The sequence below is a fragment of the Natrix helvetica genome (assembly GCF_964273705.1).
Source record: "Natrix helvetica genome assembly, chromosome: 5".
Classification (NCBI taxonomy): Eukaryota; Metazoa; Chordata; class Lepidosauria; order Squamata; family Natricidae; genus Natrix; species Natrix helvetica.
This window is the reverse complement of record NC_138551.1, coordinates 65,421,519-65,446,925: the sequence shown is the minus strand read 5'-3', so window position 1 is coordinate 65,446,925 and position 25,407 is coordinate 65,421,519. Positions and strand designations below refer to the sequence as shown.

Sequence of the window (25,407 nt, the reverse complement as noted above, 5' to 3'; positions counted from 1 at the left end):
GAGCTAAAAGCAGGGGAAGTCAAAGCTAAATTTGTCTGGAATATATGGAGCCACACAGCTTTCTTAATTTTTCTGAAACTCCCTTACTCTGTATCACCAAATAAAATTAGATTACTAGCAGCCTTAAATTAGGCCAACACTACCAAGTCCTGACCAGTGGTGGAATTGAAATAATTTAATGACTGGTTCTCTGCCCTAATTATTTCTTCCAACAACCAGTTCACCAAACCGCCCAGAAGTGGTAAGAACTGGCTGAATCCCACCACTGGGCTTGATCTATAGAGAAAAGAACACCAGGTTTCCCCAAAATCCACAGTCTTCTTGCTGGCTATTTTATTTTCCCAAAGGTTGTAGGTGACTGTCTACTCTTGATCTGATACTAACCAATGTATAGAGAAGAGCTGGCTGAAGACAGCACAAAGACAGGAATACAGCAAATATTTCTGAAGATGATATCAAAGTTTAGGGGGTTCATACAAGCTACAACTATATGCAGATACCGGGAAGATGAATTTCAACAAGGAAAATTGCAAAATCAACCAAAATTGGTTAGGAAAACTCGAAAGTATGAAAATAGGTTTGATACTGGCTAGCAGGACATTCAAAATGGAACTAGGGTGTATAGTGGAACACAACTGCACATAAGCCAATAATATGATGCAGTTTCAAAAATATCTAGATCCTTGTAATATTCTGTTCTGTACTTTGAATATGGCATCCAGATCTGTGAATCTCATTACAAACAGTCCAGAGGAGAAAAGTCAAGATGTCCAAAAACACAAAGGAAAAACCTACAAGGAATGGCAGGTAGCACTGGAAATTTTTAGTTTAGAATAAGTGCACTGGAGAGAGATATGAATACTGTTTTCGTCTCTCACAAACTATCATGTAAAAAGATAACTGTGTTCTAGAAGTCAGGCAAGAAACAATAATTTAAATCCCATAAAAGCAGATATTGAACAGATATCAGAAAAATGTATTAAGAAGTATTCAATAATAGAACTGATTTTTAGAAAGTTAATGCACTTTCTTTGCTGATGCTTAAAAAGAGATTGCTTGACCAATGACCTCTAGTTGACATTCCTGTACTAAGTTATTGGACTAGATGATCTCCAAAGAGACATCCAGATCTTTACATTCTCTGATTATTATTTTCTTAGCATACAAATAATATTGCTGACAGAGTATGAAAAACATAACAATTTCAAAAGTGCTCAGTTCCTAGGTTATCTTGTTCTATAATATCCGAAGCTTAACTAAATCTCTTGAGCCTTCGTTTGGAAAATAAATCTCATGAGAAAAGATTTACTGGAAATTCTTGCTTTCAAGTATCTTAGAATAACAGATGCCCAGCATCAATTAAGAAATAAATAAAGAAATAAATAAAAGATTGACTCCACATCTAGCTGGAATCCAGAAAGCAAAGTGACGTGAATTCATTTGAAGCCCAATGAATAAATCATTTTTTTTCTAAATATAATAAACAATATTACTAATTATTTCATTGATGTTATTATAATGGTTGTTTATTATTGCATAAATGGTTGACACAAGCAGAAAGAATGACCATTTTCCCATATTCTGAAAAAATACTCCACATATACTTCCAATACATCAAAGTATTCATTTGAAATATTTGTGGAGTACTTTTTCAGAACATGAAACTGCTCTTGAGAAGTCCAGATCCTGAAGATGAAACTCAAATACTTTGGCCACCTAATGAGAAGGAAAGACTCACTGGAGAAGAGTCTAATGCTGGGAAAAAATGACGGCAAAAGAAGAAGGGGATGACAGAGGATGAGGTGACTGGATGGAGTCACTGAAGCAGTTGGTGTGAGCTTAAATGGACTCTTGGGCATGGTAGAGGACAGGAAGGCCTGGAGGAACACTGTCCATGAGGTTGCGATGGATTGGACATGATTTCACAACTAACAACAACATTCATTTCTTATGCTATGGGATACTACAGAATTCAACTGCACTCAAAGTACATAAAAATATAAATAGTCCTTGATTAACAATCCTAATTGGGACCAGCCAATGTTGAAGAGACAAGACTCCTCAGTTTCATATCTTCAGATTTTATTTTCTGGCTATTCCTTCCCCCTCACTTTATAATGCTCAAGTGTCTGCTTATTGTCTTGTCATATTGCAAGTAATGTGATCACAGCACAGCCTGAGGGTAAGAGCCAACTTATTCTCTTGAAATCTCTTGAAATCTTTCCACTCTGTGATGGGAATAGAAGAAAAAAAAGCAAGCAATTTCTCAGTCTCCTTTGCCTGACCCTCCCTGCAGCAGAGGGATTTCAGAGGGATTTCAAGAGAGTAAGCTGTTTGCTCTCTACACATCGAGAGCAATGCAACTGCAACTGCAGTGGGAATCAGGCAAAGGAGAAATTTCCTATAGAAATCTCTTTCTTTCTTTCTCTCCCCACCTTCACAGAATAGAGCAATTAGAGAAGGGATTTCAAGAGCATACTGTTTGTAAGCTGTTTGCACAGTGTCCGCCCAGCCTACAGATCACATTGCTTTTGATGTGTAAAAGAGCAAAATCGCTTACTTTCTTGCAATCTTAGATCAGGCACAGGTCATTGTGTACTGTAATGATGACACATGACTGAGAAATGCCAAGAAGGTCATAAATAGTCATAAGTGAGATGTAAAGTTAATTTTTCGGTGCCATTGTAAATTTGAATTATTGATGAATAAATGGTACAGCAAGGAGAACCATCTGTATAAAAGCTGGGCTTTTGTTAATAATATCAGCTGGTCAAGGTCAAGTAGGCATGAACTACAAACATTTGGCATCGCTAATGTTTGTCTGGAAATTATAAGAATAATCTCCCATATTTATTTATACAGTAGAGTAGGGGTGTCAAACTCAAGGCCCGCAGGTGGGATCCGTCCAATGGAGTGCTTAAATCTGGCCCATGGGGCTGCCCTGGAAATAGCAAAGAACCAGCCCACGGTGCCTCTGCCAGCAAAAATATAGCTCTGTTTTCACTGGTTGCAGCCGAAAACAGAACTTGCCAGGGCTACCCGCCACCCTCACATGTTCTGTTTTCACTGGCAGAAGATTGCATGAGGCCATTGCAGCTGAAAATTGTGCTTGGGAACACGTTTTCACTGGCAGAATGCTCGGGATGCCACAAGTGCCCCCGACATGAGTTATGTCAAGCTGGCCATGCCTCCCCTGGCCACACCCACCCCAGCCCTCCCGAGGTCAAACACAACCCTGAAATCGAGTTTGACACCCCTGAAGTAGAGGTTTCTGTTCTATCCTCGACATACGACCTGACGGCCAGCAACAGCCAAGCCGCACCTGATTGGTTAAGACGCTTTCATTAAAGCAAAGACTCTCAGTAACTTCGCTTCCACCTTGGGTTTAGATCTGCGTCTTTCTTCCTTGTTTTTCCAGCCTTCCTATACTCTCTCATAAATAAGTAGCTGAAGGTGACAGGGATTTCAGAGAAAGAACTTTCCAATCCTGGCATTTGAAATTAACATCCAGATGGCAGCTGGGAGAAGTCTGAACGTATAGGACAGACCTATAAATATATTTTTAAAAGAAAGCTTGGCTGATTTTTATTTGTGATACATTAGACATTTCCTGAGCATCTTACTATGTAAGAGGCTTATAACTATTTTCAATGGTCTGTGTATAACCGTTTGGTTCTGTGAGTGGTGTATAAGGCTTGTTTGAATTCATTTTAATTAATTGAAATTGGTTTTTCCCGAAGAATTACATTATCTAACATAGGAAAGAGAGGATTTCTATTAAGATTCTTGTCGTCAGCTTATTCCACAGTTTCCTTCATAAGTACCAAATGTGTGCTGGTAATTATAGTTATACAGCTGAAAATATAATAGTCCAGAATGTGAGCCTATTTGTAGATTTTATTTAACTGACTGTCTTTGCAATTCTCTTTGCCTACTTTTTTGTCTTGCAAAAACAAGATGGCTGTCAAATATGTACCAAAAAATGTATCAACTTCTTAGGCTGTAAACTCTATCCATTTCTGCTAGACGACAGAAAAGTCTGTGGTTGTTTTAGGTAGCTTTGATTTGAGTTAATTATGAAAACATAATGTGAGTTCTAGCACAGAATGTAAGAACTCAAGCTGTCATTGTGTATACCAATGGTGAATTTTTCCAACTTGTGACATTAACCATAGTGGGCTCTGCCTGACTGATTTGGCAGCTCAATTCACTTTTATGCTGGGAAATTTTCAAGTATGTTGTCTATAAAAATAAGTGATGTACTTTAAAAAAGAGTTTAGTTCAACCCTCTGGTGATATTCCCATGGGTATTTGTGCAGGAGGAAGGAGAATTGGGAACTTAATTGGGATGTTCTGTGAAATATATGATCCATCTATTTCAACACAGAACATAACTATCGTTCTCTTGTTTGTAGGGCTGAAATTTTGATTAAAGAAACAGTTTTCCTTGAATAACCTTTACTGCCACTAATATAGAAACGTTACATCATTTCAACAACCATCTCTGAAATGCTCAGAGTCAACATTGCTTACAAGAAAACTTTACTGCATTCATCTTTATAAAATAAGGGGAATTGAAGACAATCAGTACTCAAAATCAATATACAATAATTGGCTTATTATATCAATCAGTGACTGAATAAATCTTCCGTATATGAGTGGATGTTCCATTAAGGTGGCTGATTGTAGCTGTAATTCCTCTTCATTTCCTCTACAATTCTATGCAATTAGAAATAAAACAAACTCCTTCCATTACATCAAATATGTTGTTCTATCTCATCCAACCTCCAGAAAGGCTGTCTGTGGAAATGTTTAACAACACCAAGCAATCAGACCATATTTTCAGCTTAAAAAAAGTTTTCTGGCAGGAAGAAAATGATTATTGCCTACTTTACAGACCAAGTCTGGTTAAAAGTATGACACGTTTTAAATGGAGAAAGAAAGATCCTGCAGAAGAGGAAGAGGGGGAAGAGGAAGAGATGGTATTGGTAGTATACCGGAATATTTTTATGACACCTTCCTTCCCGCAAGCTACTGACACTAAGTGCAAGGCCTAATGGCTAAATACAGAACACCTATTGTAGAAGATACCTACTCCTGAACAATGCCAATAAGGATTTAACCAGTCATATAGTGCCTCCTACTGGCCAGTAACCAATAACATCTAAAGAAAGGGAGTCAAACTCAAGGCCCATGAGCCAGATCCGTTCCTTAGGGTTCTTACATCTGGCCAATGGGGTCACCCTGGAGCTCAGGAGGATCATGTACAGGCCCTGGGCTCCATTTTAACTGGCAGAGAGCTAGTAAAACTAAAAACAAAGCAAAAGGAGAAATGTTTCCTCTTTTCATTTGAACATACAAGCACAGGGGAGAAAGGGAAAGAGGAAAGAAAAGAAGAGGGAAAGATGGAAAGGAACAAGAAAGTAAAATGAAGAGGGAAGGAAAAAGAAGAAAGGGAAGGCAGGAAGGAAGGCAGGCAGGCAGGCAGGCAGGCAGGCAGGCAGGCAGGAAGGAAGGAAGGAAGGAAGGAAGGAAGGAAGGAAGGAAGGAAGGAAGGAAGAAGGAAGGAGATTATAATGTGAGTGAGTGAGGGTCTGAGGGAAGTCCTGCCTTAGCACTTGGCCACCACAGATGCCTCCGACACTAGTGATGCCAAGCTGGCCATGAATGCTCACCCTGGCAACACCTACCCCAGCCATGCGCCGCCCTCCAAAGGTCAAACACAACCCTGATGCAGTTCTCAATGAAATTGAGTTTGACACCCCTGATCTAAAGCCTTAGTTAATATATTTTTTAAAATATTTATATATTTCTTGAACTATAATTATATGGATATTTTTGTTGACAGGGTTCCCCAGTGTTCAGGTGACTCATGTTGAGACCAAATTAATTGGAATCAATTAATAACAATGATATTTATTTTCTGGAAGGATTTAATAATGTGGTTACACTAGCTCACAAGGTTAGGATCGTGGATAGCAGGTTAGCAAGTTAGCCGTGGGGACGGATGAGCTCCCATCCCGTTCTGCCAGTGACATGAAACGAACCCCCAATTGGGCGTCCTGCAGACAATGGTGATATCACCAGCGAATCCTTTGAACCTAGATGCACGAGTGAAGTGCTATGTGGCAACTACAATTTCAGGAAACAATTATTTCATATAAATTACTAGTGCTACTGCCCAGACACTTAGGTCTCAACATTTACACAATACAGTTGTGAAATTAAATGAATTTTTTTTTTTACCGATGAGAATTTCTCCCTTTTGCATACTCACAACAGAAGCATATTTAAGCATAGCATCGGCAAAGATGCATGTGCTTTGTTGACTGCTTTCTCACTTAACACCTAAGTATTTGTTTTTCAGGCTGTCCTCCCTTGGGTCTTGAGACTTTAAAAATTACTGATTTTCAGCTTCATGCTTCTACAGTGAAGCGATATGGCCTGGGAGCACATAGAGCCCGGTTAAACATACAGGTAAGATTATCTTTCTTTTAAATATATAGACAGTATATATATATATATATATATATATATATATATATATGTATATGTATATGTATATGTATATGTATATGTATATGTATATGTATATGTATATGTATATGTATATGTATATGTATATGTATATGTATATGTATATGTATATGTATATGTATATGTATATGTATATGTATATATGTGTGTGTGTGTGTGTGTGTGTGTATGTGTATGTGTATATATATATTTGTTTTCGTAGATTTTCACGGGTGTAGGTATGCTGGTTTTGTTGTATTCGGGTCTTTTCCCGTGTAAGGTTGAGATTGTCTTTGCAACGTTTCGGCAGGATCTCACCTGCCGAAACGTTGCAAAGACAATCTCAACCTTACACGGGAAAAGACCCGAATACAACAAAACCAGCATATATATATATATATATATATATATATATATATATATATATATATATATATATATATATATATATATATATATATATATATATATATATATATATATATATATATATATATATATATATATATATATATATATATATATATATATATATATATATATATATATATATATATATATATATATATATATATATATATATATATATATATATATATATATATATATATATATATATATATATATATATATATATATATATATATATATATATATATATATATATATATATATATAGTTAGAGAGAGAGAGAGAGAGGGGTATGACTCTTTTGAAAAGCCACTGGTAAATGCCTTTCATTTTTTAACCACCCTAACAAGTAAGACCATTTTAAACAAAATAAAATAATGCATATGTTGCTTAATAGTGAATACAGCCATAGAGAAACCTTAACCCTTTGCTCCCACGAGTTCTCCCTTACCCCATTATTTGTACAAATGTTGTATATTCAGCTGTCTTGAAAACCACTTCAAGTTCTTAGAGAGTATAGAAATCCATTTGATAAGCCAATGCCAGGCAATTAATTAGTTTACTCCAAAGCATGATTTTTGGCAGTGGGATAATATTTGTCCTGCAACTCTGGAGGAAACAAGACAACTTCTTCTTGGAATAATTTCTTCCGGAGCAGAAACAGATACAATTGTTAATTGGATTACTATCACAGTATCCATACAAATCCTTCATTGTCATGTAGATATGGCGGAACAGCACTGATCTACGCTTGGGAAAGTTCCTGAGTGTTGAAAACCCTTCTACACCTGTTATGTTACAAGCAACCATCAGCTCCTAAGTTGCTTCTTTGTCAGATGCATGGAATGAATGTCCTCTCCATGATTTTCTTAAAAGGGTAGAGAAATCACTCTTTTTAGTTTGATGCTGATCGGAAAGGCTGGCATTAAAATACACTCTCATCATTCTTTGGTGCTGATTGTATAGATGCTCATAACAAGAAGTGTCCAATTATGCAGAGAGTTTCAGGAGCAAAACATCTGGCTTGATTAGAAGTTTGGAGCACCTGGAAAACCCAATGTCAAGTCCTTTAATGAACTGCTTAGAACTTTCTGAAATAATTATATTTGTGTGCTACCGGAGATTGGATGGATGCTAAGTAGAGCAGTTTCTTGCATCTGCAGCTGCAGATGTTCCGGGATTCATAGGAAAATGTGGCATTGCGGTTTTAAAGCCATTCTCAGCACCATGCTAAGGAACAGATTAGTTTCCATCCTGTATGGTAAGTTATTTATCAGAACAGATTATAAGAAAGCTCTAAAAATGATGCAAAGGATGAAACGCAAAGCGCTCTCTGCACTCTAAGAGAACTATAAATATAACATCTTGTTTTGATCACTATGAAATACATGTTCTGTGGTGCATGATGAGTGATTTGCAGCAAAATCTTATAATTAAAAAGAGCCCAGAAAGCTCTATCTAGAACAGTGGTTCCCAACCTTTTTTTGGCCATGCCCCACCTAAACATCTCTAAAATCCTGATCTCCCCCCCCCCCCCGTGACATATAATTCTTACTTTACTCAAAAAATGAACTCTAGTCATACGGAGGAAGCCTAAAAGGCCATTAACTTGGTTTAAACAAGGTTCTAATTGCCTCCCTTTGGTGTGTGGGCCCCACATTGGGAACCACTGATCTAAAGCAAAATATTCTATTTTTTAAAAAAAGGGTGGAAACTTCCATCAGGTTAAAGGAATAATTATATGCAAGGTAACAATAAACATTTAAAGGATCTCCTTTTTCCCTTCAGATGTCCAGAGATGAAACTTAACCACATGCAATCCTTTTCTGACTGATCCTTTTGCCTTTTGTTTCTGAGTTTTTGCTTTGCTTTGCAATCCTGCCTTTTGTTTAATCATTTGTTCCTGTTACAGACTTTAGCCTTGACCAGTACTTTGATACAGATACAGGTTTAGGGCTTCTAAGATACAATTAGCATACATCTCTGACCACCAGCCACACACACAAAAAGGAGGCTAGAATGCGCTATCGCTTTACTTGAACTTATTTTTTATCTCTGAACTTATTCCTTTTCAAAAAGCATCTATTCAGATTTCTAAAGAGAATTTTGCCTTCTCTTCAGGCAGGTATTAATGAGAATGATTTTTATGATGGGTCTTGGTGTGCAGGACGGAACGATCCCTATCAATGGATTGAAGTAGATGCTCGCAGGCTAACAAAGTTCACAGGAGTTATTACACAGGGAAGAAATTCTCTTTGGCTGTAAGTAAATATATCACATAATATATTGTATGCATGCATTTTCTAAGCAAAACCCAGATTTTTTAGCAAATGTTTTATAATAAAAATACTGTAAAGCTACAATACTTTAAAAACATAGTCAAGTATGGAATTAGCCACATTGGCCCATCTAGTAGATACTGTTAAAAAGCAGTTTCATTAGGACTAATTCTTCTTGGCCAGTTATTTCAATAGAGTTTTACTTTGCGAAATTCAATCTTTGTCTTTTCTTCATCAATTTTCTCCACAGTCATGGTTAGCCATTTGGGTGACCCTTACAGCATTCAGAATAAAAGTTCTTGATAATTTTCTGCGGAGGCTTTTGTATTTCAGAACAATGTATCCCTTACACATTGATAATGTTTATTTGAGTACAAGGGAATCTTAACGTTAGTTATCAGCGGAGGGAAGGGGGAATATCCTAACTCTGTTGTAAACCACATCTAATGTATCTTTATTTCTAGTATTTCTGTACCATTTTGTACCATTCTTTTCATAGCATGGGTTTGGGTAATGTGTCCTTGAGGATAAGGTGGCTATTTATGTGTTGTTAGTATAAAACAGGGCTTCGTGTTTTGAGAATATTCTCCAATTTGATGCTGGGGCGGCTTAATTTCAAATTCAATATTAGTGTCAAGAGTTTCACAAATGCTTATGTACTGAGTTCAGATATATTATAAGGCAGCCTACTTGGGCATCATAAATATAATTCTATTGGCAATTTATCCCTTTTTATAAACAAAACGTTGAGCATTCCGATACAAGAAAACATTGTTTCTTGTCTTGCCTTTCGGTGCTTTAGTCAAACTATTTTCCAAAGCACCAAAAGGCAAGACAAGAAAAATTGGATGGAAACTAATCAGGGAGAGAAGCAACCAACAACTAAGGAGAAAATTCCCAATGGTTAACATAATTAACCAATGGAAAAGCTTGCCTTCAGAAGCTATCCTCCTATCACTGGAGGCTTTCAAAAAGAGACTGGACAACCATTTGTTTGAAATGGCATGGGGTCTTCTGCTTAAGCAGGAGGTTGGACTAGAAGATCTCCAAGGCCACTTCCAACTTTATTATTTTATTTTATTGCATTTCACTAAGAAAAATATTCCAGTGCATCAAGCTTTGTGTTAGGTATTAAATCTTTCCAAGCTAGTGTTTCATATGTTGTGCAATGATCCTAGTATAAATTTCAATATGATTTATTCAGTGTGCCTATGTCTCAACAGCAACACATATATCTTAATGGCAGATATACAATGTCAGTTAAAATTCATCCACTGTTTAATTGTCAGTTGTCATAGTCTCCTTTTGATAATAGTGAAGCTCCATTCAAACGCTTTTATGTCTGATAAAACGATGCCTCACATGGCAGTGACGTGCAGTCAGGGGAGGCAGGGGAGACAGGGGAGGCACAGCCTCACCACTGTCATCTTGAAAAGAAAAAAAAATGTAAAAGGAAACAGGCAAGAGCTGAGGTCAGGCTGAGCTAGTTGCTGCTTCACCGTGGATGACTCTGCTTAACTGTTTAAAAAAGCCTCCAAAATAGTGCCCTCTACTATGAGGCAGGAGAACGGTATGCCTCATCTAGTCTGACTTTAGGCGTTTTATGATCACTCGAACAGAGTTAAGCAAGGGTTAAAAGCAGTGGTGGGTTCCTGCCGGATCGCACCGGATTGCGCGCTCCCTTTCGGCGCTGAACCCGGAAGTACGTTCTGGCCCCGCCCCTGGCGACGGGACAACGCTTGCCTGCGCTCCACCAGCTCGGCTGGGACCGGAGACGTTTCTCTGCTCAGCAATGTCTTCAGTGGAGCGGTGGCAGCCTGGCAGGCTGAGCCTGCGTCCCTTTCAGGCGCTCCGCTCCGCTGAGGAAACGTCTCCGGTCCCAGCCGAGCTGGTGGAGCACAGGCAAGTGTCATCCCGTTGCCAGGGGCGGGGCCAGAACGTACTTCCGGGTTCAGCGCCAAAAGGGAGCGCGCAATCCGGTGCGATCCGGCAGGAACCCACCACTGGTTAAAAGCCTAAAAATTCCTGACGTAGGTGAGGCACGCAGTTCTCCTGCCTCATAGTAGAGGGCACTCATTTGGGCAGGGCTTCTTCAGAGGACCGAGGCAAGAACAGACTTGAAATCCTCTTGAAACAGCTGGAAAAGTTACGTGTGGGTCAGGATGAGGGGGAGGAATTCAAACTTCATCCTCCTGGTGCGGGGCTTTGGGCAAAGGCTGGAGGGAAGGACCCTGGCTTGTGCTCTCCCTCCCAAGTGTAGTTTGATTGCAGGCAGAGTCATGTCAAACCTGTAATCGGTGAAGCTGGGCTAGATCTTTCCAGGGATGGGGCAAGTGTGTGTGCTCCAGTATGACTCTTTGATTGGCTTCCTGCCTCCTCCTGTGGTCTCCTCGCTGGTGCTTTACCTCCAATCCAACTTTGTGTGTGTGTGTGTATATGTGTGTGTTTGAGAGAGGGGGGAGAGAGGAAGGAAGGAGAGGAAGGGAGAAGAAAAAGAAAAAGAAAGAAGGAAACTTCTTTTGCAAAGAAGAAAAACAAATGCTGTTGCTTTAAATCGAAACTGAGCATGCCTGGCTGTGGAATTCTGGGAGTTGAAGTCCACAAGTCTAAAAAAATTTAAAACCCACCACTGTGTCAGTGCCTCACCAGCCATAAACCTCACAGCACGTCACTGTCACATGGCATTCTCAAGTTTGATCAGTGAAAATTCAAGATAGACCTTTCAGCACGAAGAAAAGCAGCGACAGAAAACTTCCAGCATTAAATGTTAGGCTGTTGCATGTTTATTAAAAGTACACAATTCCTGGCAGGAAAGGCTGACAGCCAAATAGACACTAGATTTTGCCAGCAATGTTTGGGGTGCAATAAAACAGTTCCATTCAAAAGAACCCCCCCCCCAAAAAAAAGAACAGTGTGATAAAAAGTAGCAATGGGTAGAATTGCACGTAGCTTCAGAATTAGCAGCATGATAGACACGGTCCATGTCTAATTGTCTGGCGAGAAAAAAAGCACTGAGAATAATGCAAAGGTGCTTTATTCTTCGCTGCTTTTGCAGACCCATAAAAGGCCAAAGATACAAAGCAGCATTTTAAACACGATCTTGCGAATATGGAGACAACATAAATATGGAACTAAATTAATATCATCATAGGGGTAGTAGTCACTTTTTCTTTTTGAAGCAATCTGAAAATATGGAATAGCCTTCCTTCCCCTGCCCCCCAACAATCAGAAAGGAATGTCTTGGGGTGTGTATCTGGGTCACAATGACCGTGTGATTCTGCTTAATTTTCACCTATAGCTGTGATGGCGAATCTATGGCAGATGGCACACGGAGTCATATTTGCCAGCACTGCATGTGCACGCCGGCTAGCTGATTTCCAGCCTTCCGGAGGACCGGAGAAGGCCATTTTTCACCCTCCCCAGGCTTCAGGAAAGCTTTGGGAATCTGGAGAGGGTGAAAAACGCCTCCCCATAAGGGGAGGGTCACACATGCATGGGCAGGTCATTGGGGCACGCACACATACAAGTTTCATTACTAAACTTCCGGTTGGGCCATTGGGCTGTTTTTCACCCTTCCCAGGCTTCAGGAAAGCCTCCAGAGCCCGGGGAGGGTGAAAACGCCTCCCCATAAGGGGGGGTCACACATGCATGGGCAGGTCAGTGGGGCACGCACACGTACAATTTTGGCATGCCTTTAGTAAAAGGTTAGCCATCACTGACCTAGAAGCTTTTGTTACAGCCTTTTTAACTGGCATACATTGAAATGCAAAAGGGAGAGTGGGGTTCCAGAAAACTGTTAAGAGAAATCAATAGCAGCCTTTAGCCAAAATTCTTTTATAGCTGGAATTTTACTCTGAAAGGGACAGGAGCAAAAATGTTGGTATTGACATAAATCCAATATATCTCTAGTAAACACAATAATGATAGAAGTGAGTCTCTCTTTCAATTTCCTAGTGCCATATTCTTAGTCAACGCTGAAGGTGATTAGATACTATACTAGTTGAAACCAAGACTGCTTTTAAATAGTAACTCTATGCAATAACCCACTAAAATGCAATGAAATGAAGAATTCTCTATAGAACCACGTAGAACTGTGATGGACATGTGAAGCAAAGCTTATTACTTATTAATAAATAAGTTAATAAGGACTAATACCCACCTGTTTAGTTTAGCGGGCCTGGCCTAATCCCAATCTAGTCCCTCAATTCTGTACTTTTAAATTTTTGGGTTTGTTTTAAGCTGATTTTTAACTTTTATTACCCTGTACAGCATTATTGTTTAATTGGTTTTTAAGTGTATCTATTTTATATTAGGTTTTAATGTGGTGTCTGTACACCGCCCCGAGTCCCTTCGGGGAGAGGGGGCGGTCTATAAATTTAATAAAATAAAATAATAAATAATAATAATAAAACGTATTAGTCCTTGGCTTATGACAGGCATTGAGCCTCAAGTTTATGTCATTAAGGGAGAAATCTATTCGGTGAGTTTGCCCCCATTTTATGACCTTTCTTGCCACAGTTGTTAAGGGAATCGCTGCAGTTATTAAATTAGTAACACCATTAAGTGAATTTGGCTTTCCCATTGATGTGGCTTGAAAGAAACTCACAAAAGGTGATCACATGACCCCAGAACCCTGAAACCGTCATCATTGGAACTGGCTGTCAAGCAACCAAATCAGTGGGGGATTTCAAATTTTTTTGCAATCTCTTTTGTAGGTGTGGCCTGCTTTGTGGGAGTGGCTTGCTGGCCATGTGACTGGGTGGGAGTGGCTTGGCAGTCATGTGACTGGGTGGGTGTGGGCAACTTGTAAAATGTGGTGAAACTCACTTAACAACGCTCTTGCTTAGCAACCAAACTGTTGGCTCAGGAACTCTGGCATTGAAGTGGGCAAGTCTTAAAGCTGTCACGTTACAAGACCCTTGCACTCCTAACCCTTTAGGAAAAAAAAACCAGGGATGTTCAAACTTGACAGCTTTAAGACTTTAAGGTTTAGATAGGACTCTTAGAGGCAGGTGGGGCAATTGGTAAGCCAGCCAATCAGTGAGCGACAGGTGGGGCAAATGTGGTGGGGACGGGCGGGGGGAGGGAGCTGGAACCGGTTCTAATCAGCACAGTAGATTTGTGGAACCTCTTAAAAGTGGCAGGAACCCACCCCTGATCCAAATGTAAATCACGTGACCATGGGGATGCTGCAATGGTCAGAAGTGTGAAAAATGGCGGTAAAATCCACTTTTTTCAGTGCCATTGTAACTACGAACCTTTACTAAATGAACTGTTGTAAGACAAGGACTATTTGTACATTAGTCAAGAAGGGCTATGCTTTAGATGTTGGTCTAGGATGGGGGAGACTGAGATTCAAATCCATTTTCAGAGATGGGAGGTCACTGGGGGACATTGGGACCTTCCTACTTTGCTCCCTTGTTGACTGTATTGTAATGGTGGATAAACCTCATTCAATTGATCATGTGAGCACTGTCCCCCTTTCTTCACTAGATGGCCCTGGACTTAGGCATATCTTAGGTTTTTTTTTTAATCAGTTCTGCTTTTAAAGTAGACAATAAGATTTTTGTGTCCCTTTTAGGCTTTTTAGTCCTTCTTTAACAGGCTGCAAATGTTTGAGACTTGCAATAGAACCCTGAAATAAACTACCATGCTGGGTTACATATGGTGATTTTCTCATAAAAAGGTTAAGTGTTTGAACACCATTTAAAAAATAACGCAATTGCTACGATGACAAATTTCACAGGCACACATTTATTTAAATGCTGGCATTCTTTTTCCTTGTCATCTGCCTAAGCACAGTAGACAACTACCAAATTAAACTGTTAGAAAAGTCTAAAATGGGTCTAATGATGATTAGATTCAATGTTTCTTTGCTAAAAGCTTGAGAAAACTTGTCACTAAGGGGAGAACTTGTCTTTTTTTAATTTCTGGCCATGTTTGTTATGGGTTATCTGGTTGCAAAATTGGATTGGTACGGCAATTAAAAATAATGCCATATGCAGGGGTCACATTTTTCATATCTTTCCCAATGAATAATAATACCCCATTTTACAATTTCAGTTTTAAAGGCATAAAACCTGTCAGACAAATTGACCTGCATTTTCGTGACATATTCTGGAAATGGAGACACATTTTTAGCTATTTTAAGGATTGGAGTTAGACTTGCAAACTCGCCTAGGCTGAAGAGCTATTTTTATCTCTGGAAATTCCAGTAGCACACTCAGAATTTTCAAACACAGAGGTTCAAAATGTTCAAAAGCCAGTTTTTGAATTGGAGGTGGAAGGTGGAAAGGAGAAATGGGATCATAATGTATTTTCAGGTACAGGTAGTCCTTGACTTATGACCACAACTGAAAACCAGATTTCTGCTAAGCAAGACAGTTGTTAAGTGGATTTTGCCCCGTTTTATGACCTTTCTTGCCACAGTTGTTCAGTGAATCACTGCAGCTGCTATGTTGGTAACACAGTTGTTAAGCAAATATGTCTTCCTAGATTAACTTTGCTTGTCAAAGTTCTCAAAAGTTGATCACAGGACCCTTAGATCCTAAAATTGTCATAAATATGAATCAGTTACCAAGAATCTAATTTTGATCACATAACCATGAGGATGCTGCCACGATCATAAGTGTGAAAAATGATCACAAGTCACTTTTTTGAGTGCCATTGTAATTTTGAACGGTCACTAAACGCATGGTTGTACGTTGAGGAGTAATTTACTATCCAGCAGCGTTGTGAGAAGCAAACAGAGGCACAATGGTAAAAGAGGCATTAGGTTGTGATGTTGCATGTACACAACAAAGGGGTAGGGCTTGTATTCCAATCTAGCATGTTGCTTTTGTCATTTTGATCAAGGCAACAAGATCCCCCGGATGCCCAAAATATCATCTAAAATAAATATATAAGCAACCACAGTCACCCTTTATTGTGACAATTACCTTTTATGCATCAGACACAAATCCTTTTTTTCAGCAATTGGGAAAGGATGCACCCCGCGTATACTCTTAGTTGTGAATTGGGTTCAGTTTCCTTGAATTTACTGGAGAAGGAAAAAGGGGGAAAGGACAAATAGAATCATGAACCTGGTCTTTGAAGCAGTGTACAATTCAGTCACAAAAATACAGAATTGCAAATGGAAGAGTACAAGGTGCCTGTTTCACTGAATGAAAGCAGTTAATTTGGCTGCCAATCCTATTTATGGTCACATTCGAATGTATCATTGCTCTAAACATACAAGAATCACTGCATATTTTTGTAGGACAGAGTGACATGTAATGTAGACACAAGGAGACAAGTGGGGTTCATTTCTTTATTTGAAACCTAATTTTCTTCAGCCATGTTGTTTATAGAATAGATTATATAAAATAGAATATTCTTTATTGGCCAAGTGTGATTGGACACACAAAGAGTTTGTCTCCCGTCTCAGTGTCAATACAAACAATAAAGTGATAAATCACAAGGTAACAATAGAATAGGAAACATGACAAGAATTAATAACAATATGATGACTATTTTCCATTGCTGTGGCCGTTCTTTGTACTGCAATAATCTGTGCTCAAAAGCTAACTGTTCAATGTGTCTAACATAAAAACATGCACAGTATTCTAAGGCCCCAAGGCCTGATTCTGGGACGGCTTTTTATTAGAATTGCCATACCTGAACTGCAAAGATCCAAATGATCATTAGCTGAGCATACATTGATATAGATCAGGGGTGGGCAATTAATTTTCCCAATGGGTAACATGAGAAACTGGGACTCTTTTGGAGGGCTGAACCAATGTAACATGATTTGATGTCCTCAAACTCTCTCACCTCAACTCTTCAGGTCAATCCTGAATCCTGCGCAGAGGCAGAAAATTGCTTTCTCTCTTCACCTTCCCATGGCCACCCGCTGACTGAAGGCATTCATAGTGACCATGCAGAGCTGGACGTGACTCGCCATCTTTTCCTACCTTCTGCAGCACGCATATTTACATTTGACAAGGACATCTAAAGGGCTATATAATGGCCCAGATGCTATAAAATGCCTAGGCAGGAAATCCTATACCATTTCAGACAAATGGTTGTTCAATCTCTTCTTTAAAACTTCCAGTGTTGGAGCATTTAGAACTTCTGGAGACAAGTTGTTCCACTGGTTAATTGTTCTAACTGTCAGGAAATTTCTCCTCAGTTCTCGGTTGCTTCTTTCCTTGATTAGTTTCCACCCATTGCTTCTTGTCCTGCCGTCTGGTGCCTTGGAGAATAGTTTGACTCCCTCTTCTTTGTGGCAACCCCTGACATATTGGGACACTGCTATCATATCTCCCCTAGTTCTTCTTTTCATTAAACTAGACATACCCAGTTCCAGCAACCGTTCTTTAAATGTTTTAGCCTCCAGTGCCCAAATCATCTGTGTTGTTCTTTATTTTGCATTTTTTCTAGAGTCTCCACATCTTTTTTACATTGTGGCAACCAAAAATGGATGCAATATTCCAAATGTGGCCTTACTACTATTGAGCGAGGTACCACCTATACTCTACCCGTGCATTTGATTTTTCTTGCCTAAATGTAGAACCTTATTTTTTTCATCATTGAATAGAGGATTTTTACACTATTTAGCAAGATTTGTTTAGCCAAGATAGTGCAGTACTATTTTTAAATGCCTTATTGATGCTAGAGTCCTTGTTTTTATTTTCCCCCAGTACTTGTATACTTCTATATACCACTATAATTATATGTCTCAAGGAGATTCACAACCCAAGTGATAAAACAATAGTTCAATATTTCAAATCTAAACAGACTGCAAAAAAAGGAAACTCCCTTGTTTTTGCCCAAAACATATTCCAGATCAGGCCTTAAGTCAGAATTGATTACCTTTGGAGATCAGGATTTGACTGGACCATTTTTAGACCTCAGTATAATATATCATTGTACAAATACAGTTTAAGTGACAAGTGGAGAAGGAAACATTTTGATGAGTATACATTATGTTTCCTACAAAAAGATACTACATACCCAAAACATAAATATATCATCATCATTTTAGCCATTATCTATCCTCTTCCAACCAATACCGTCCTGAGCTTTCTTTTGCCAATTGGCCCCACAAAACTTGCTGATGTTGTCAATCCAGCTTGCTTTAAGTCTCTTTTGTGGATGCTTTTTTATCAAGTGGTATCCCTTCTATAACTGCCTTGGTCCACATAAATTTATACACCACTCAATAATCCCATAATTCTTACTCCTGTATAGCAAAACTACCTAACAAAGAAAAAATAGTAACACTTTCAAAAGTAAACATTATTTAAGTCATGATACCTTATCAAACTGTATTTGAAATTACCTCATAAATTAGTTGTACATAATTTAAACATGTTTTCCTTTTAGATCTAGCTTTTCTAAGAAATTATTTAAACTGGGATGAAGAAAATGATAGTTATGACAGTACTGCTTTTTTGCAAATTTGGACTGCATGTTCAGCACTTAAAAATAACCTCGATAATGAATTCATTATGCATATAATGATTTTTTTTTCTTTCTGTATTTTTGCATATTCATAAACGGAAGAAATATATCTAGTACTGCATCTGAGAGAGTAGTTTTGAAGAAATGTGGGATTATTTCCAAATATATTGTTTATTATTTAAATACCAGGTTTTTTTCCAGGGCCTTTTTGAACTTAGTGTATTTTCTTTTGAAATATGCTGAAATATAACACACTGAATTCACAAATTCGCAAAAAAAAAAACCTGATCACAACTCTAGAGGATAGGAGAGATGCATCCTTTTTAGTGATAGTCCACATTTTAAAACATACAAAAGGAAGGATATGCAGGTAGCCCCTGACTTACAATAGTTCATTTAGTGCCTGTTCAAAGTTACCACAGCACTGAAAAAAGTGACTTTTGTCCATTTTGTCACACTTATGACTGTTGCAGCATCCTCATGGCCACACGATCAAAATTCAAACGCTTGGCAACAGGTTCAAATTTATGACGGTTGCAGTGTCTTGGAGATCATGTGAACCCCAGGACATCATAACTGTGAATCAGTTGCCAAGTAGCCGAAGTTTTGCAATCTTCTGACAAGCAAAGTCAATGGGGAAACCAGATTCGCTTAAAAACCGTGTTATTAATTTAATAACTGCAATGATTCTCTTAACAACTGTTAAGGTCATAAAATGGGGCAAAATTCACTTAACAAATGTCTCATTTAACAGTAATAATTTTGGGCTCAATTGTGATCATAGGTGGAGGACTATCTATAGTCATATTTTATACACACACACACACACACACACACACACACGTACAAAAAGCATGGTGCCCAGTGGGTGTAGCTTCCTTACATGGTCATGGCCAATGACCTTTATAACCATATTTACAGCTGACTTATAGACATCCAAATAAAAGTCCAAATGATTTTTTTTTATTTATGGGATTTTATTTACTACCCCAATTCTCATAAACTTTAGGAGGTTAATTAATTTCCATGTTTTGCTTTTAATTAATTCAATCATCCAATTTAGCTAATTAGGCAGATGGGAGGTCTAGAAATTGGAAATATAAATACATATTTCATCTAATGGGTGATATTTCAACTATTTTGGATGGCAGATTTGGTTTCAACTCTCTCTTGTTCATTTAGTATTTTTTTTCTGTTTCATAGTTTACAGTTAGATTTTGCTTTACTTAGATTTTAGACTGGGTTCACTTGCTAATTTCCTCCCCTCTAATATTGCTGGCTGCAATATTGTAACCTTTCCTATTTTTGATAAAGGTACTGGACTTCCACTACTGTCAGCAGGGATGGTTGTAGATGAAAGAAGGGAGTTTCAGATGTCTAGTGGTACCAAATTGGTGAAATCTGTAATACTGCTTTTAAAGTCATATCTTTGTAGCAGTCCTGCTTTGCAATGTTAATCTTTGGGTGGGGGTGGGGGGATGTTTATAGTAAGATATTCAGATCACTTTTTGCCTTTTAAATGGAGTTTTCCTTTACAACTAAAAGTTGAGATGTGGAACATTGAGTTTTATACTCTATATTTTAATTTATGTTTTTTTTAAGAGCTGCATTACAACTTGGAGAAAAATGTTATGTATTGATTTGCCTGTAGTTAAGAGATGAGTTCTGCAATGAAAAGTTTAAAATTTGTGAATTAAGAAAATGTGAATACATTGTTTACTAGTTATAATGAGGGTGGGAAGTTGCTTTCTTCGGGTGAAGAAAGCAACTTCCTTCTTTTTTCTTTAGTTTGAGTTATCTTTTACTTTTAATTAAAACTTTAAACAAAATTATTACTAAAAAGTCTTATCTTTGTACTATTAGGTAGGACAATAATTTTCAACCTTGTGAAAAGGGAGGAATGACTCTTCACTGACTTTCTTTGAAAATTTGGAATTGCTAGTGGCTTTATTAATTTATATTTAAAGACCTGATATGCTAATCTTTTTTTTCCCCTTGAAATAATAATTTCATGCTGTCTTTTCTTTGGAAATTTTGCACAAATAGGAGATGAATAAAAGGTTTAAGGATATTGGCTATTGCAATTAGAATATTGCATGACAACGATTAAAAGTCTATGAAAAGCATTCCAGTTTTAAATACAAATTCACTACTCTGTTTTTCCCCCTTGCAAATCTATTAATAATAATAGAATAATATTTGTCCTATTGTTCTATTATTTTATTAAATGTTGATGGGAAGAGGGAAATACCAAGTTATTATAATAGTAGAGGAGAAATCACCTTATAGAAATAATCAGGTGAATCTTAGTCATTTTCTAGAATGAGAATTTGGAATGATGAGATGGAATATTATGTACTTTTGAATCAGTAGCAAATGTTCTTAAAATCTTAAAAACATTGCTTACAATAACATAATGTGAGTAGTTCCAAAAAAGCCACTCTAGTTCCAATGAATTGGAAATATATATTGGTACATTTAACCACAGAATACAGGCCTGTCCAGTTAGTATTCCATTTTTGCTTGATATTGAAATGAACATGGTGTTATAAAAATCACTATGATTTAAGGAAGTGACTGAGCTTCTGAATTACAGAGGGAAAATAAGATTGACCTTTATAACTGTATTGTGCTTGAGTGAGGGTTATTAAAGATGATTCATGCTGGGAAATAAACAACTCTACAATCTTGGATTATCAATGTGTACTTCTTTTCTGCTTATAAAGTAACACTTTATTAAAAGTGGGAAGAATGATCAATAATACTTTCTGTGATCAAAGTTTAATAATTTGTTTTAAAATTAGCCTTAATTTACTTACCTGAGATCCCACGATCACAAATAATACAATAAGTTTTTTTAATGTTTAACGCATATCATTTATTATATGCAAAGAATAACATAAGGCAAAAAAGAGATGGCATGTCTACATTTGAAATTTATACATTTGATAAATATTGTTGTTAGTAACCTCTCCCCAGTTAAAGTATGCATTCTCAATGTTAGATAAAAATAATTTCCATATGAATGAAAAATAAATAACGTGTTTGTACAAATAGGACTTAAATTGATTTCCCTGGAACCTGACCTTTATAGCTGGAGTATAGACAGTGTATGAAAGCATGAAACAAACATGAAATGAATCTACAGATTGTACTTATTTCTATTTCCTCAATGGCTAATGACAGACTCAAAAGACAATTTAAATCAAGGAAATGGTGCGTGATTCTCAAAGATGTTTGTGAAATTTCTTCTACAGAGAAGGTTACCTGGTACCTTTCATGCAAAAAAAAAAATCAGAATACTTTTTTTATCACCCCTTTTGAAACATGTTTTAAATACAAGGGTACCTTGGTACTCAATTGCTTTGAAACTCATCACATTTCATACTTGATACAAAAATTTGGTCCTGGTACTCATTGTTCGTTTTGTACTTTACGCACAAGGTAGAACATTGGTGTTGGCTACCTTGTGCCACACTACCAGAGGTGGGTTTTGGCAGGCAGTACTGCCGGTTCCCTCAAGTACATGCTGCATGCGCATTTGTAGTGCAATTAAAATTGTTCTGCACATGCACAGAACTGAAAAACAAGATGGCGCTGCCTAGGGCGCCGCCCAGAGAACCGGTTCGGAGGTGTGGCAGGCCTGAGTTGCTGCCAGTTCCAGTGACCCAGGCCACCAAACCACTACCGGTTTGGCCAAACTGGTCTGGACCAATATGAACCCACCACTGTACACTACATATGCCTTTTGGCAAAAAATTGTTAGGTACTCATCATTTTTGGCATTCATTGTATCTCCCGTGACCAATTAGTGATAAGTACCTAGGTACCACTGTACTTACTAGAATCTGTGTGTTATGTATTCCATTCATGTTGTACGTTGTTAATTTTGTAGTTCTATTTTTTTTCTTTTCGAAGAACTAGCAGATGATATATAAATGCTGCCAACCGATATATAAATAGAAGCATCCTTAAGGAAGCAAGCAATTAAATAACTATAATTGTCCCATCAAACTGAAAATAATGCACTGCAAAATAAGGTGGGCTTTGATATTCTTTAGAAAGCAGATAAAATGCATTAATAATCATTTAAGAAAAGCATCCTCTGTTTTTTTTCTAGGAGTGACTGGGTAACATCTTACCGAGTTATGGTGAGCAATGACAGTCATGAATGGATCACTGTCAAAAATGGTTCTGGAGACATGGTTAGTGTCCCAAGCAATATCTTAACTGTTTATTCCCATTCAGCTGTCATATCCCTATCAATAAGATGGCTTAATTTCACCATTCACCTCATCAAATTTTAGAGAACCATCAAAAGCTAGCCAGATGAAATGATCAAAAAGGATATAATCAACCAGATCTTGCTGAAATTAAGAAGTTGTCTGAAATAGCAGTCTTGGAAGAGATCTAAAGCACATTGTGCAACCTATAGTTGAAAGCGGATGCTGAATTTTGAAATTCGCTATTGAAGATCATTGCATACACCTTCCATATAGGTCAAGTAGCTAAAGCAGCTCACAAAATCTTCCGAATCTCAAAAATCTCAATTTCAAAAATACAAGTACATTTGTTAGGAAAAAAATCTCTCAAGTGAAGGTTAGGCTACTCAAAGATTTCTGGATTGCACATTAAGTCTTGTGCCTGCCACAGAAGCCCAGTTCAAGTAATAACATTTTATGAATACGATGTGTATTTTCCAGTTTCCTTGTAAGTTTTATTATGGCTAATGCAATACTTCCAGACTTTTCAAAGCCAGTGCCAATGTTACAGTTTGCACTATTTGTAAATGGTGAATTTATGTTCTGACCTACGTTCCCTCTAAGGTGCGCGGCTGCGCTAGCGCGCAGGTGGCAAGAAAACACCGCGCAGCAGTTTTCAACTGCCACGCAGTGATTTCTATTGCCACAGGCTTTGGAAGCTGGGGAGGTCCTTTGCAGGCAGCTAGAACGGGCCGCCTGCAAAGGACTTCCCCAGACTTGCTTTGAGGAGCACGGGGCGACTGAGGCTAGTTGTGAAGCCCCAAAGCCCCCCCGCCACCGGAAGAACTGCTGCCACCTCCTCCTCCTCCTCCTCTAACAGGCAGCACTGCCGGATTTGCCGCCCGGCGCTGCGGCTGAGATGAAGCCGGCAAAGCTCCAGCCGGCATCTCCGCGCATGGCAGCGGCGCCTCCCCTCTGCTCGGAGCAGCTGAGCTCAGCGCTGGGTTACCCCTGCCTGCCCCCTCCTCCTCCTCCGCCGTGCTTTTGAAGAGCCATGAGGCTGCGGGAGACAGTAGGAAGGCGGGGAGGGAACAGGGGGAAAAAAGCCTCATGGTTCTTCAAAAGCACGGAGGAGGAGGAGCGGGCACGGGTTACCCAGCGCTGAGCTCAGGAGCAAATCTGGTGGTGCTGTTGGAGGAGGAGGAGGTAGCAGCAGTTATTCTGGTGGCAACTCGTCGGCAACTTCAGCAGCAGCCCTGCCCACAATGAAGAAAGCAGAGATGGAGCAGATCCACGCAGATGACGTCGCTGCAACATGACTGGAGGAGGAATTCTGGGAGTTGAAGTCCACAAGTGTTAAAGCTGTCAGGTTTGAAGACCTCTGCATTTTTTTTCTAGGGGTGGAAGGGTCTTGTAACTTGACAGCTTTAAGACTTCCATGCTTCAAATGCCAGAGTTCCTGAGCCAACAGGACTGGAGGAGAAATTCTGGGAGTTGAAGTCCACAAATCTTAAAGCTGTCAGGTTTGAAGACCCCTGGGGGTTTTTTTCCCTAAAGGGTTAGGGGTGCAAGGGTCTTGTAACTTGACAGCTTTAAGAGTTGCATGCTTCAAATGCCAGAGTTTCTGAGCCAACTTTTTGGTTGCTAAGCAGGAGCGTTGTTAAGTGATACTGATATTATATAACACTTTGAATTAAGCGGGTACCTTGAAGAAACATAACTTTGAGTTTCAAATAATACTGATTTCGTTGTTGTCTTAGGTGACATCTGTGAAAAAAATTCGGGTGCTCAGGCATGAAAATGTGCCGCTCAAACACTATACTTTTCTGCTCACATCGAAAAAAAATTAGAGGGAACATTGGTTCTGACCACGGTACATTTTTTTTTAGATACTTCTACATGAGGACCTTCTCTATTAGCCATATATTCAAGATGGGAAAGCAAAGGAACATTCTAGAAAATGGAGTAACAGGATAGATGTTTAGGCTTCCATTATTCATACTGTATTGTTCATGATGAGCTCACTGCACTATTTGAAATAAGAATAATCATGGTCAATCTATATATTCAATTACATTTTTCCCCAAAGAGAGGCAACTCATACATCGTTCACTGTAACAGAACAAATATATGTGCCATGAAGTTATCAAAGGGTAGAATATAAATGTATGCCTATTATAATAATTGGCACACTAATAGAACTAATATAACATCTAAGAGAAAATGCAATTATTTCAATTAAGTAGAAGAACCAGTAGTATGTAGAGTCAATTACCTGCAATTGATCTGGATATATTTTTTTTCTTCTATTGACTTATTTTCATGTTAATTTCCCCATAGATGAAATGCAAATAGCAGTCTTGGAAGAGATCTAAAGCACGTTGTGCAACCTATAGTTGCAAACTTCATGCAGCCTCCTCCAAAGCTGCCTAATGTCACAGAATTAAGAAGGCTGTGGAGTATTTTAAATTTATAACTTTAGATATAATTTGTTTTTTGCTCTAGCTCTGACTCTATCTATCCTAGCTTGACCTACTTTTTGAGATCAGGAATCT

The 25,407-nt window shown here is 38.3% G+C and overlaps 1 protein-coding gene across 1 annotated transcript in view; it reads left to right on the top strand.

Moving 5' to 3' along the window:
* CPXM2 (carboxypeptidase X, M14 family member 2) overlaps nt 1-25,407 on the top strand; it is a 126,280-nt gene that overhangs the window by 41,188 nt on the left and 59,685 nt on the right. The window contains exons 3-5 of the mRNA XM_081955729.1: nt 6,368-6,477; nt 9,049-9,188; nt 22,771-22,855. Of these exons, the coding sequence (XP_081811855.1) occupies nt 6,368-6,477; nt 9,049-9,188; nt 22,771-22,855 (335 nt within the window). The remainder of the gene's footprint in view (nt 1-6,367; nt 6,478-9,048; nt 9,189-22,770; nt 22,856-25,407) is intronic.